Below are 13,653 nucleotides of genomic sequence, written 5' to 3' on the forward strand. Positions count from 1 at the left end.
TGAGCACAACAACTCCTAACTACTATGTAGTCTGCTTCACCTATAAATAATGCTACGAAATTTTGTTTCTTTGAGAACCACGAAACTAGTGAGTGTCTTAAAAAGTGACAAGTTCCACTAGTGCTCTTTCTATCTATTTTGAATCTTGCACAATCCGCATCTGAATAACTTATCATTTCAAAATCAATTCCCTTTGGATACCATAAACCTAGATCAAGTGTGCCTAGTAAATATCTAAGGATTCGTTTAACTGCAATTTGATGTGATTCCTTAGGAGCCGATTGAAACCTAGCACACATACAAACACTAAACATGATATCCGGTCTACTTGTTGTTAAATAAAGTAAGCTTCCTATCATTCCTCTTGAAATTTTTTTTTGGAGTAGGAGCTTGTTTAGTCTTTCATACCAAGCTCTAGGAGCTTGTTTCAATCCATATAAGCCTTTAGTTAGCTTGAATACATGATTTGGGTAATTAAAGTCTTCAAAACCTGGAGGTTGTTTAACGTAAACTTATTCATTTATATAACCATTTAGGAATGCACTTTTTACATCCATTTGGTATAGTTTGAAGTCTTTATTGGCTACATAGGCACGAAGCATTCTTATAGCTTCCATTCTTGCTACGGGAGCAAAGGTTTCTTCATAATCTATACCTTCTTCTTGATTATAGCCTTGTGCTACTAGCCTAACTTTATTTTTTACAACTACCCATTTTCATCCTTTTTATTTCTAAACACCCATTTGGTTCCTCTGATAGATTTATCTTTGGGTTTAGGTATAATTTGATTTAGTTCCTTCTGCATAGCTATAATCCAAGAATCATCTTTTAAGGCTTCTTCTATATTCTTGGGTTCATCTTGAGACAAATTTTTTTTTTTTAATGAGGCTCTAGTGGTTATTCCTTTTGATAGTTCACCAAGAATTTGGTCTTTTGGGTGACTTTTAACATATCTCCATTCTTTAGGTAGTTCTAGATTTTCTATGATGTTTTCATTTGAAGCTTCATTATTATTTTCTTCTTTTATTTCAAGATCTTCTACTTTTTGTGAGATATCTTCTTTTTCATCTTTCTTAACTTTATTGTCATAATTATTTGATTCATCAAACGTTATGTGTATTGATTCAATAATAGTAAGAGTCCTTTTGCTATAAATCCTATAAGCTTTACTATTTGTAGAGTAACCTAAGAAGATACCCTCATCATATTTTGCATCGAACTTTCCTAAATCATCTTTAGTATTAAGAATAAAGCATTTACACCCAAATACAAGAAAGTAGGAAATGTTGGGTTTTCTACCTTTCCATTATTCATATGGTGTTTTGTCTATACTTTATCTTATGGATACTCTATTTATAATGTAACAAGCTGTATTCACAACTTCTGCCCAAAAGTATTTAGGTAGATTATTTTTGTTTAACATGGTTCTTGCCATTTCTTGGAGAGTTACATTTTTTCTTTCTACAACTCTATTTTGTTGTGGAGTCCTAGGTGCTGAAAAATTATGGTTTATTCCATGTTCATTACAGAATTTATCAATATCTTTGTTTTTAAATTCCTTGCCTTGATCACTTCTAAAATTAGTTATATTATAGCCTTTTTCATTTTGTAATTTCTTGCATAAGGTGATTAGCATGTCACAAGTTTCATCTTTGTTTGCTAAGAATATTACCCAAGTAAATCTTGAATAGTCATCTATGATTACAAAAGCATATTGTTTGCCTCCTAAGCTTAAGGTTCTAGTTGAACCGCATAAGTCTAGGTGCAAGAGTTCTAGGGGTCTTTTAGTAGATATGTATTTTTTCTTTTTGAAGCTTGTTTTAACTTGCTTTCCTTTTTGGCATGCATCACACACCTTGTCATTTATGAATTTAGTATTTGGTAATTCTTTTACAATATTTTTCTTAGATAATGTGGATAAAAGATCCATACTAGCATGGCCTAGTTTCCTATGCCACAACCAACTTATTTCATTCATTGCTACCACACAAGTTATGTTTTGATTTACTAAGTTCTCAAAGTTTATACAATAAACATTATTTATCCTATGAGCTATAAACAAGGTTTCATTGTTTTTAAGATTTTGGATAACACATTTTTATTTCTTAAAAGTTATTTCAAACCCTCTGTCACTTAATTGGCTAATGCTTAAATGATTGTGTTTTAATCCTTCTACTAATAACACATTATCAATAGTAAGGGAAGGTTCTTTACCTATTTTTCTAATGCCAATAATTTTACCTTTGGCATTGTCACTGAAGGTGATGTATCCCCCATCCTTTTGTTTTAATGTGATGAACTTGGTCCTATCACCTGTCATATGCCTTGAACACCCGCTGTCGTGTAGTCCTAAAGCATACATACAATGAGGGATTCATTGTGTTAGTCTTTGGAACCCAAATTCTTTTAACTTTCTTTGTATTGTTTTTAGTTCCATTATTGAATTTCCATTGTCCTTGTACTTTGAAATATTTTCTTTTTAGTGGGCAATTGAACATTAGATGACCCTTAGTCTTGCACATGTAGCAAGTGGTGTGTTCATGTTTATTGTCTGAAGAAGTACTAGCATAGTAGTTGGCTTCTTTGACAAAATATCCCATGTATAATTTTTTATTCCTTTTGTTTGTTTTTCCATTATAACCTATCCCTTATTTGTTTCCATTTAGTCTTTGTTGTCCAATCATGTTTTCAAAGTTTTCTTTTCCTTTGGTAAAGTTATATATAATTTTCTCTTTATCCTCTACTGATTTTTTAAGTTCGATTATCTCTAACTCCTTTTTTGTTTAAATCATCTTCTTTAATTTTTCCTATCTCTTGAGTAATTTCTTTTATTTCATCTTCTAATTTTTCAATACAAGAATCTTTCTCTTTTTCACTGGTTGTAGATGTTTCAAGTTGCTTCATTAATTCTTTATTTTGATCTTTCAAAGTTATATTTCTCTCGGAAATTTTTATGAATCTCTTATGTAAAGAAAATAACTCAGCTTGTAATTCTTTATAGGAAGACATGCTATCAGAAGACTCATCACAAGACTCATCGTAAGATTTTGTAGAGGAATAGTAGGAGTTTACCTCTTCGTCATTAGCCATGAAGCATATATTTGCCATCTCTTGTCTACTTGACTCATTTTCCATCTCGCTGGAGCTTGAATCATCCCAAGTGGCCTTCATAGCTTCTTTTTATTCTTCTCTTTCTTGAGTAACAGGCAGTCCGACTTGATATACCCTGGTTTCTTACAATGAAAGCATATAGAAGGTTCATTTTTAATTTAATTTTCTTTTCTATTTATCTCTCCTTTTTCAGGTTTCTTTTTATTAAACTTTCTAGGAAACTGTTTATTTCTCCTATAAAATTTGCCTAATCTTTTAGTGATGAATGCTAATTCATCTTGATCTAAGTCACTTGATTCACTTTCTTCTTCACTTGAGCTGTTACTAGAAGTTTTTAATGCAATTGACCTTTTATGTTTGGGTTCAAGATTTCTTTCCTTTAAGGGCCATTTCATAGGTAAGTAGTGAACCTACGAGTTCATCTAGAGAGGTGGTCTTTAGGTTTCTACCTTCCATGATAGCTGTACCTTTTAGTTCCCATATGGAGGGAAGGCCTCTTAGAATTTTTCTAATCATTTCATAGGTAGTATAAGTTTTTCCTACGGCACTTAAGGAATTGATTATATGGGTAAATCTTGTGTACATACTTGATATGGTTTCATCTGAATTCATCTTGAATGATTCATACTCGTTTGTTAACATGTCTATCCTATTGTCTCTAACATCTTTTGTTCTTTCATATGATACTTCTAATTTGTTCTTTAGCCGTCTTACAGGCCATGACCCTATTAAATTTTTTAGCATCTAAAGCACAGTATAAAGCATTTATAGTGCTTGAATTGATTTGAAGCATTTTATAATCTGAATTGGTCATATCCTTTTTCTCTTTTGGAATCTGTTTTCCATCTACTATCTTAGTGGGAATAAGGTCTCCATCCATAACTACTTCCAATGCTTTCCAATCCGTGTGTTGGAGATAGATTTGCATTCTCTTTTTCCAAAAGGTATAGTATGTCTACAAAAGATTGGTGGATGGGTTGAGGATTGGCCCTCACCGAAGGGTGCTACTTCCATATTTGCCATTTGATCTTTTTACAGTTTCTTGTTAGGAATTACTATAACTGGGCTCTGATACCAATTGAAATTGGAATAACTTTCCCAAGATGGGGGTGAATTGAGATTTAAAAATTTTATTCCTCCTTTTTAATACCTTTTGTGTTATAATCAATGCTTAAATACAATCAAAATTAATTCAGAGTAATCACAATCAAAGTAAAATTATCAACCACTCAATTCTTGTAATAATAACCCTGTATTAATATGAAAATTTGCTGAACTTATTTAAGCCTTGTATCACAATTACACTTCTTCCCAATGTTTAGCTTTTAAATAAACTTTCAGTATAATAAGTTAAGGAAGATCAACGAACGTAGTCCATTTCGATTTCCGCAATCAATGTTGATCAAACCAAAACAAATTACCTTCCGGTCTATTTAACAACCGAACACTCAGAATTTATTAATTTTAAAGCAACCACAGAGATTGTAAATTTTGCTAAAAAATAAAGAATAGGGAATAGAAAGAAGAACACAAGATTTTATGAGGTTTAGCTTCAACACAACCTACATCCTCGCCTTTGGCAAAATCACCAAAGGATTCACTATCATCGTTACTTTACTAGGTGGAATAATACCAGTTACAACACTCCTTGGGTACGACTATAGCCTATCTTCTCCAAACAATATGCCCTTGTTTGGTCCAACGATTCAGCACTCGAACCGTCAATCAATCTGTTACAAATATAAAAAACAAGGCCTACAAGAACTTGCTCCTCAAAGAGCTGATTAGTACAAATTGAAAAACTAAGTACTTCAGTAAATTTAGAATATGAAAATTCACTATAAAGCTCTAAAGATTTATCACCGTAAGTATCTTTCAATAGATGTAAGAATCAAAAATCGATGCATAATCATAGTGAGAAACTCAGCAAGGCTTCAAAGATTTTCGAGAGTGATGAGAGCAATAGAAAACTTTCAGAATTTCAGTAAGCTTTGAGAGAGTATGATAGCTGAATTGATTTCTTGGTGTCTAAATTAATGAGCCTTCAGGGTATTTATAGATGTATAAATACTTCTTGCGTGTTCCCCAAGTTTACGTTGAGTAGGGTCCAAGCTATAAATTAATTTGGGCTTCAAATAATTTAAATTTTAAAAATATGTCCGTTGGAGATTTTGAAATCTACTGAGCCAGATGACTGTGTAGTCACTGGCAATCGGTTGTCCATGTATTACAACTACAAAATTCACAAACAGAGAGGTGGTAGTCGCCTGTCCTCAAAGTGGCAGTCATCTGTCACTAAACATATCATTTTTTTCAAAACACACAAAATGATGGCATTCGGCTGGCAGAACACATACATGCGTCTCACTTTACACTGGCAGTTGTTTGTTAGGCTTCTGACTTCTGTTAGTTTAGGGTGTTTAACTTGCCAGTCGTCTGTCCTTATACAGACAATCGTCTATCAACTGACTATTTCTCTTTTCAAATCATTTTTGATTTCTTTCTCTTTTGTTTAATTAACGTTGGAATTTTAACTTGTTTTAACTTTGAAAAACATGTATCAAGATTTTAAAACTAAGGTTTCTTAAGTATGTCTTTGCATGATGAGCTTCAAAATGAAAATTCATATTTGAATCAACTTTGAAGTACTTACAAAGCTTGTTCTATAAACACATTTGACACTTCTTTGCTTTGAGTCCTTTTGATGCTGCTTTTTAATCTTTCAGACTTCTATGAGCTTTCATTATGGATCTTCGGTATTCATGTGTGACTTTCTTTGTTCCTTGATCCTTGTAAGCTTTCATGTCAGGGTATGTGAAATTTGAGCAAATCATCTTTGCCTGAAATAATATCACTTGGAAACACATTAGATAACTTTACTTTGTTATCATGAAAACCAGGAGTTTGTAAGCCTAACTAGGCCAACAATGACTCATTAGGGCATTGATCAAAATCATAAGATTTAATGGTTTGATCAAAACGGATGTTCCAAGACCTATATGTTTGCTTAAGTCCATAAATGGACTTATTAAGCTTGCACAACATGTGTTGTTGGCCTATTGCTGCAAAACCATTTGATTGCACTATATAGATGCACTCATCAAGACTTTCATTTAGGAAAGCTATCTTGACATTCATTTTCCAAATTTTATAATTGAAATGAGCTGCAATGGATAAGAGAATCCAGATAGACTTTAGCATGGCTACTGGCGAGAAAGTTTCCTTATAGTCGATTCCCTCTTTCTGAGTAAACCCTTTCGCAACAAGTCTAGCCTTGAAGGTTTGCACCCTCCCATCTCCTCCTCTTTTCTTCTTATAGATCTACTTGCATCTAATGGGTTTTGTCCCTTCAGGCGACTTTATAAGATCCCGGACTTGATTAGAGTACATGGACTCCATCTCTGATTTCATAATATCCTGCCATAATTCTGCATCTTTATCTTGAAGTGCTTCACGGTAGTTATTGGGTTTGGTATCCAGTTCATTAGGGATCTTGTCATAAGACTCTCCCAAGAACATATTCCCATTCAGGCTGGTGTACAACCCTCCCACTATGACGAGGCACGCTTTTTTGTGTTGATCTTGATCCTTGTGCACCATCATTCTGCCCTGGTTGTACAGCCGGTGTATTGATGGTAAATGCACGTGATGGGTTAGGCTCAGCTCAAGTTACAACATTCCTTCGACTTTGATGAGGCAATGGGATGTCAATAACTTTTTCTTGTGGTGGTTCTTCTTGCACTATTGGTATAGCTGGTATATCTCCTCTCAACTCTTCTAGAATAATCCTACTTCTGGATTTGTGGTTCATTACGTAGTCCTTTTCTAAGAATCAGGCATTGGTGCTAACAATGACCTTCTAATCCTTAGGACGATAAAATAAACCACCTTTCATTCCTATAGGGTAGCCAATAAATAAATAGACATTTGTCCTTGATTCTAGCTTATCTATTTTCCCTTTGAGCATGTGGGCTAGACTACCCTATATCTGAACATGCCACAGACTAAGTTTGTGCCCAGTCCACAATTCTATGGGTGTAGTAGGTACTGACTTAGATAGGACCAAGTTTAGATTATAAGCCGCTATTTCTAGTGTGCGCCCCCAAAACGAATTAGGAAAATATGAATAACTCATCATAGATCTGACCATGTCAATAAGAGTTCTATTCCTTCTTTCTGCTACACCATTCTGTTGTGGCATACGAGGTGCAGAAAATTGGGATTCAATTCCCTCTTCTAATAAGTAATCCACAAATTCTCCGAAGAGGTACTCGCCACCATGATCAAATCGTAGTGTCTTGATACATTTACCCTAATGCTTCTCCGTTTCTGCCTTAACTACCTTGAATTTCTCAAAGCATTCACACTTACAGCACATCAAATAAATATGCCCATACCTTGAGTAATCATCAATGAAAGTAACGATATACCAAAACCACCTCTAACCTGGATATTCACGGAGTCACACAAATCAGAGTGAACCAGTTCTAATGCCTCTTTTGCCCTATAGCCCTTGGCCAAAAAGGGCTGCTTGGTCATCTTACCTTCTAAGTAGGACTTAAAAACTGATAGTGCCTCCACTTCTAATAAACCTAATGGTCCATTCTGAACTAGTGTTGAAATTTGTCTCAGATTAATATGACTTAGGCATAAGTGCTAAAGATAAGTTTGGTTCAATTCAGAAGGTTTCTTTCTTTTACATGGTAGTTTATTAGTGTTATTTAATTCATTTAGTTGTACTGTAGAAGAAACATGATTAATAATATAAAGACCATCCACCAATGTACTAGAACATATAAAATGTTTATTTAACTTAATAATAACTGAGTTATTAAAATAAACGGAATATCCGTGATCAACCAACTTGGAAACTGAGATCAAATTCCTTATAATGGAAGGCACATAAAGGGAGTCTCTCAATATTAAAAACCTATCTCTACCAAAAGAAATGCGAATATCTCCTATTGCAACTACTAACGCTCTTGTGCCATCTCCCAGAAAAGAAATGCGAATATCTCCTATTGCAACTACTAACACTCTCATGCCATCTCCCAGAAATATGTCAATCTCCCCATCACTTAGCTAGCGGATTTGCTAGAACCCTTGCAAATAATTGCAAATATAATTAGTGGCTTTCGTATCTAAACACCAGGTATCGGTAGATATCACTTCTAAACATGTTTCAACTAATAGTGAATGAGATAGACCTTTGTTGTCTTGTTTGGCGAGATAAACTGGACATTGTGATTTCTAGTGCTATGGCTACTTGTGGTGAAAACACTTGCCTTTAGGATTTTTCACTCCATCTTGCGGCCGGCGTACTATTGGAGGAGCTCCTTGTTGTTTTTGAACCTTTTTCTGCTTCTTTCAGCCTTGGTTCTGCTTCTTTTAGCCTTTTAGCCTAGAAGAAGGACCTTTCTTAGTCACAAGAGCAATAGTTGGCTTCCTAATGAGGCCCTCAGTTGCTTGAAACTCTTTAAGTAGTTATGCCAGAGTCATCACTTTACACAACAAAATTCAGAACTGATTTGTACAATGAGAACTCAATCTTTAACCAAAGTAGATTCGTACACAATAAGCACTCTAATACACTCTCAGAAATTACTTTCTAAGAAGCTTAAAGAGTTAGGCTAAGTTTTTTGGGTTTTGAAAGCTGTGCGCTTGAAAGAACAACTGAAAAAATATTTTTAGCAAGGGCGGCAAAAAACACGATTGATAAGTGTAAATCTGTATGTTCAGTGAACCAAACACGATTAAGGTTGGCCTTTTATAAGTATGTTTGAATTATAGCCATTTATACGTGTTTAGGTAACATTATATTTGAAAATCAAAAATATTTTTTACCGTTTGCAAAACTTATCACAGCTCTTCGATTGATTGAACAGACATTTCAATTGCCCAAACCAATTTAATTCTAAATTTCAAAACTGGTAGTAGCCATTCGGTAGACTAAAATCTAAGTTCAGTCGCCCGAACTAGTATGTCTAAAACTTTATAATGGCAGTAGCCATTCGGTCAATGGAACCTGAGGTTAGGTTGACTAAATTCTCTAATGCTAGAACAGTTTGTTCAGAAATTCAAATTCCTTTATAATTTAAATTCAAAAAGTGATTTTAATCTTTTGAAATAAAATTTGGACTATGTCAAAATATTTTTCAAGAATTTGAAATGCATCTTGGGTCTAAATAAATAGCCTAAAAGCTTTGTAACAAAAATAAATTGAGATGTACTTACATGAAACCTAGTTTACAATACACATGTAAACTAATTAGGTCTTCATATCCTTAAGCTTGTTCTTCATCCAAACTTTTCTTCAACAGACATCTTTCATTTACTTGTGTGCTTCATGACTTTCCAATTTGCATCTTTCATTGTGTTTTTATACTGTAATACCTATATACATGCTTAACAGTACAATTAGATGCCTTGGTTTGTCTACCAAAACGAGATTAAGCCTTGTTAAGCTAAAAATCTATTTTGTGGTATGGTATTTCAAACTAGGGTATAATGTTAGAATGTTGTATTGACATCGTCGACATATGCAGTTAGTGGGATTTTGACCATGTGTTTCCTTGATGAGACATTTAGATTGAATGCTCTAAGTTTTTTGACTTTATAGGAAGGTTGGTTATAGCTTGATTTATGGTATTGAGTTATTTGAAGTCATAGATCATCTTTGCAAAGCCTTATCAATTTTATTTCATGTTGTTTTTTTTTTTTTTTTTGAATTTTACATGCATAAGAAATATGGCCTACGTACATAGATATAAAACCTTATTTCAAAGTTCACATTTATCGTTTTTGTCTTGTCAAATTCTAATTGACTTTGTTATTTTCCTTGCACCCTCTTGGAGTGAAATGTGTTTTACTAACTTTTTGAATTCAGGCATTAGACACAATTTTCATGCATCTTTTTTTCATCTTTTAATGTGTAGTCATACACATACACATACTTTTTCTATATGTGTTCTTGTGTAGTTAAGGCTATTCTTCATGGAAACCAACTTTGGATAATTTGAGTGCAGCTTGATCGACTTAGCAAATCAAATTTGGAGAAAGCATTAAGGATTAGGAGACTCCTTGTTATAAAGGAAATCAATGAAGATGACATGCCTAGGCATAAGGGTTTGACTTTATCTATGCTTTATCATTGTTGGAATATAAAAAATGATATTTTGCTTCAAATAGAGAGTTTTATTAATTTGGGTTTTCAAGAAAGAGTCCATTAGGGAATTTTATTGTATTCATCTCCTAAACTCTTCTTCTATAAAATCATATCCATGCTTATAGAAAATAAATTAGATGATGTGTTGGACTTGATTATCTTAGAAGGCCAGCTTTATCCTTGTAAGGATGCAAAAATTTTCAAAGCCTCTTATAAGCTACTATCTATTTGTACCATCTTTGTGCACCCTTTTGGAGTATGTCAATGATTATATAGTGAAGAATATCACCTAAGGAATTACAATGTGAGGTCACCAAGGCAAGGGGCATGGAGGTCACTTAGTTACTAGGCAAAGAAAACAAATTATCATCAAGCACAACGGAGCTATAATTGGCCATTCACATGATAGATATGGCCTAGTCATCAAGAGACAGAAGGCTACCTAGTTATTTAGGATGACAATTACCTAGTCATCTAGGACAAAGGTATCCCAGTCACCAAGTGACAAAACAAACAATAATCAAGTTTAGCATAAGAGAACAATAATAATTAGACCTTGAATGTTAGGAAATGGTTCCAATTTATGACGAGATCTTTAATGATTAGAAACATTCTAACTCTATTATTAGGATTTAATATTTTGAATTTATGCTTGTAACTGTATTATTAATGTAGGTTTAACTTGAAAATGGTATACATATATGTTATTATAAGAGAATCTCCCAATCAATTTCATAAATTAATATAGCAGCCTAATTCTAAAATAGGCCCTAGTGTCTCTTTATTCCTCTTTTAGCCTCTTTTTAACCTTCCTATCCCTTAATCTAAGTTCCTTAACCTATTTCACCTTTTTCCTTCTTCTACAATTTTTATGACTCTCTCCTACTCCTTATTTTATGAGGCACCCCTTATGAAATAGGGTAACTACCTATACATCTTTAACAAGGGCTAGCCTAACAATTTTATTTGACAGAGAAAATTAAAGATTTCTTTTCTATTCATAATTTTATTTGAAAGAGAATCAAATTAAATATTTCCTTCTGACTTCTAAAATGATATATGAAAAAGTGGGTTGCTTTACATTCTTGTCCTTGTTATTATGGAGGCTCTTACTTTGATGCTAACCAAAGTAAGAAGCTAGTATTTTTATGACACCCTAATCCAATTTGAAATTGATTATGAAGGAAGTATTTATGGGACATATGTAAGCTTTGTGCAAGGTAAGTACCAAATAACTTATTTTAAACATTTTAGACTAGTTTACCAAACCAAAAGTTCTTTACTCAATCTTACCTTGGAGGGAACACATGGCAAGAAGATGTGGAATACTAGCTAGATAGTGTGATAGAGCATACTCATGTCAAACGTAGGTGAGATTAGCTTTGTCATATATATGTTGCGCAATGAAGGCATTATCTATTTAACTAAGGAATTGTGACACCTATATCTTAATTTCATATTGGTTATAGAAACAAAACAACTTGAGCATTTTAGGCTAATTAACTAATTCAAAAGTTATTAGGCAAGTGAACGTGACCTAGAATGTTATGAATAGAATTAGACCAACAAGGTAGTACTACTCATTGTTACCCACGTAGACTAACAAATGCATGTCATATAGACATGTTATCTTATGGGAAGCAAGGAAGTAGAGAATATCATATCTATACACCACTATGTTCATAAGATTGAACCAAAGATGGGGGTGTGATGAGAATTCCTTATTTAACTATCATAGCTAGCCTAAAAGGTTTTAGGCTAGTCACTTGACTTGGGGAATTACACTTATTTTTGGCATTCAAGTGGACTACAATTCTCATTCACTAAATGTTTGACATAATTTCTTTATATGCGATATTATAATTTTCTATAAATATGTCTATAATGATTTGAGATGCTTATGGACATCTATTGACATTGGAGTTTTTTGCTGGGGGAGCGTAGGAAGTGCGTTAGTATGATAATCTCAAAATAAAATTGAAAAATGGGTCTTAAAAAAACAAACATGGGAAGAAAATAAAAAAAATAAAATCACAACCTTTTCTTTCTTTCTTTCTTTTTTTTTTTTTTTCCCCTAAAAGAAGTAAATTCAAAGAAAGACTATAAAATTCCTAAAAATAGAATATTAGGTCTAAAAGTATATTTATGTATAGAGAAGGTGACTTGTATAATAATCTCAAGGTTGGTTAGACAACCAGCACCCATATTGTCACCGTCTCTAAGATTAGCTACTTCGATCCACGTATGGGTACTTGATGGAAGAAAAGAAATAGAAAGGAAATAATTAAAAGGACAAGACCCTTTTGGTCATTAGATAATGTCATTTCCATTAAAATTGCTCAAGTGCGACACTGAGAGAACCCAAAGTGCTTGGGATTACTCTATATAAAAGGTTTAGCCTCAATATTCCTAATTTTGAAAAAAAATGGTGTAGATGATGATGAGAAGTTGATTTTGAAAAATATTAGATTGTGCTACTAGTTTGAAGAAAACATGTTTAAAGGGGACATTGGTTTGTATTACTGATTTGAAGAAAACATTTTCAAAAATGGGGAAAAAAAAAGGGAAAGAAACATCTTGTTGTATCATTGATTTGACAATGCAATTTGGAGGTGTATTATAAAATATATAGATTTGTGTTATTGATTTGAAAACATGTTTTAAGAATGCGTGAATTTGATTGAAAATTGCAGTTACCATCGTCGACTAGAAAAGAGTTTTTGCTTTTTAAAAGGAATTCTAATCTAGAAACTTGATAAATTTTATTAATGGAGACTTCGAGTAAGCAATCATAGTGTAATTAAAAAGTCAAAACATATTTCCTCCTTTTGACCTAATTTTATTGGTCTAATAGTCAACTCCCCTCAACCATTCTATTTCCAGGAAAAGATAGCCTCTATCTTGCATATGGACACGGGAAGAAGACACCATCTAGTAAGGTCTTTCCCTCTATCTAATCATTAGCCAAAATTCGACTTGTGGGAAGAGGATAATCAAACCAAATTCACATTATAGTCATTATGCTAAAAAATCAAATGATTCTTAGTACAAACATGCATCCAAACAAATACTCTTCCTTCATTCAATCAAATCTCATCGTGTAAGTTCCTAGTCCCCTATGAGCATCAAATCTTTAGGGGTTAGGAGTCCTTGTCAAGCCTAGGGATAGGGGAAGAAGATGTTGTCTAGTAAAGAAGCATTGGATCAGACTTTCAAGTGATTAATTAGCTAAGAAAGCCCCAAATTCTTCGCAATGCTTGTAAAAAAATTATTTCTATTTTGGGTGTCTTTTGTCTATATTTTTCCACAATTTTGGATTTTTATTGGTTATACATACCACCTAAATATTAAGAAAATGTGGAAAATAGAAATCATGA

At 33.2% G+C, this 13,653-nt stretch overlaps 1 protein-coding gene across 10 annotated transcripts in view; it reads left to right on the forward strand.

Annotated features, from left to right (window-relative positions):
- Positions 1-13,653, forward strand: part of LOC131147989 (ABSCISIC ACID-INSENSITIVE 5-like protein 7) — a 73,146-nt gene that overhangs the window by 20,846 nt on the left and 38,647 nt on the right. For 3 of the 10 annotated variants that reach the window (XR_009134975.1, XR_009134976.1, XM_058097704.1), the window contains exon 3: positions 3,002-3,039. The exons of 4 other annotated variants lie outside the window; for them this stretch is intronic. Coding sequence is in view for 4 of the 6 variants with exons in the window: in XM_058097704.1 (XP_057953687.1) it covers positions 3,002-3,039 (38 nt within the window). In the remaining 2 variants the exon portion in view is untranslated. Of the gene's footprint in view, positions 1-3,001; positions 3,040-10,136; positions 10,513-13,653 lie in introns of those variants that run through there. 3 more of the 10 variants (XM_058097702.1, XM_058097703.1, XM_058097699.1) reach the window with 2 other exon arrangements.

Source organism: Malania oleifera, chromosome 2 (genome assembly GCF_029873635.1).
Source record: "Malania oleifera isolate guangnan ecotype guangnan chromosome 2, ASM2987363v1, whole genome shotgun sequence".
NCBI classification, from domain to species: Eukaryota; Viridiplantae; Streptophyta; class Magnoliopsida; order Santalales; family Ximeniaceae; genus Malania; species Malania oleifera.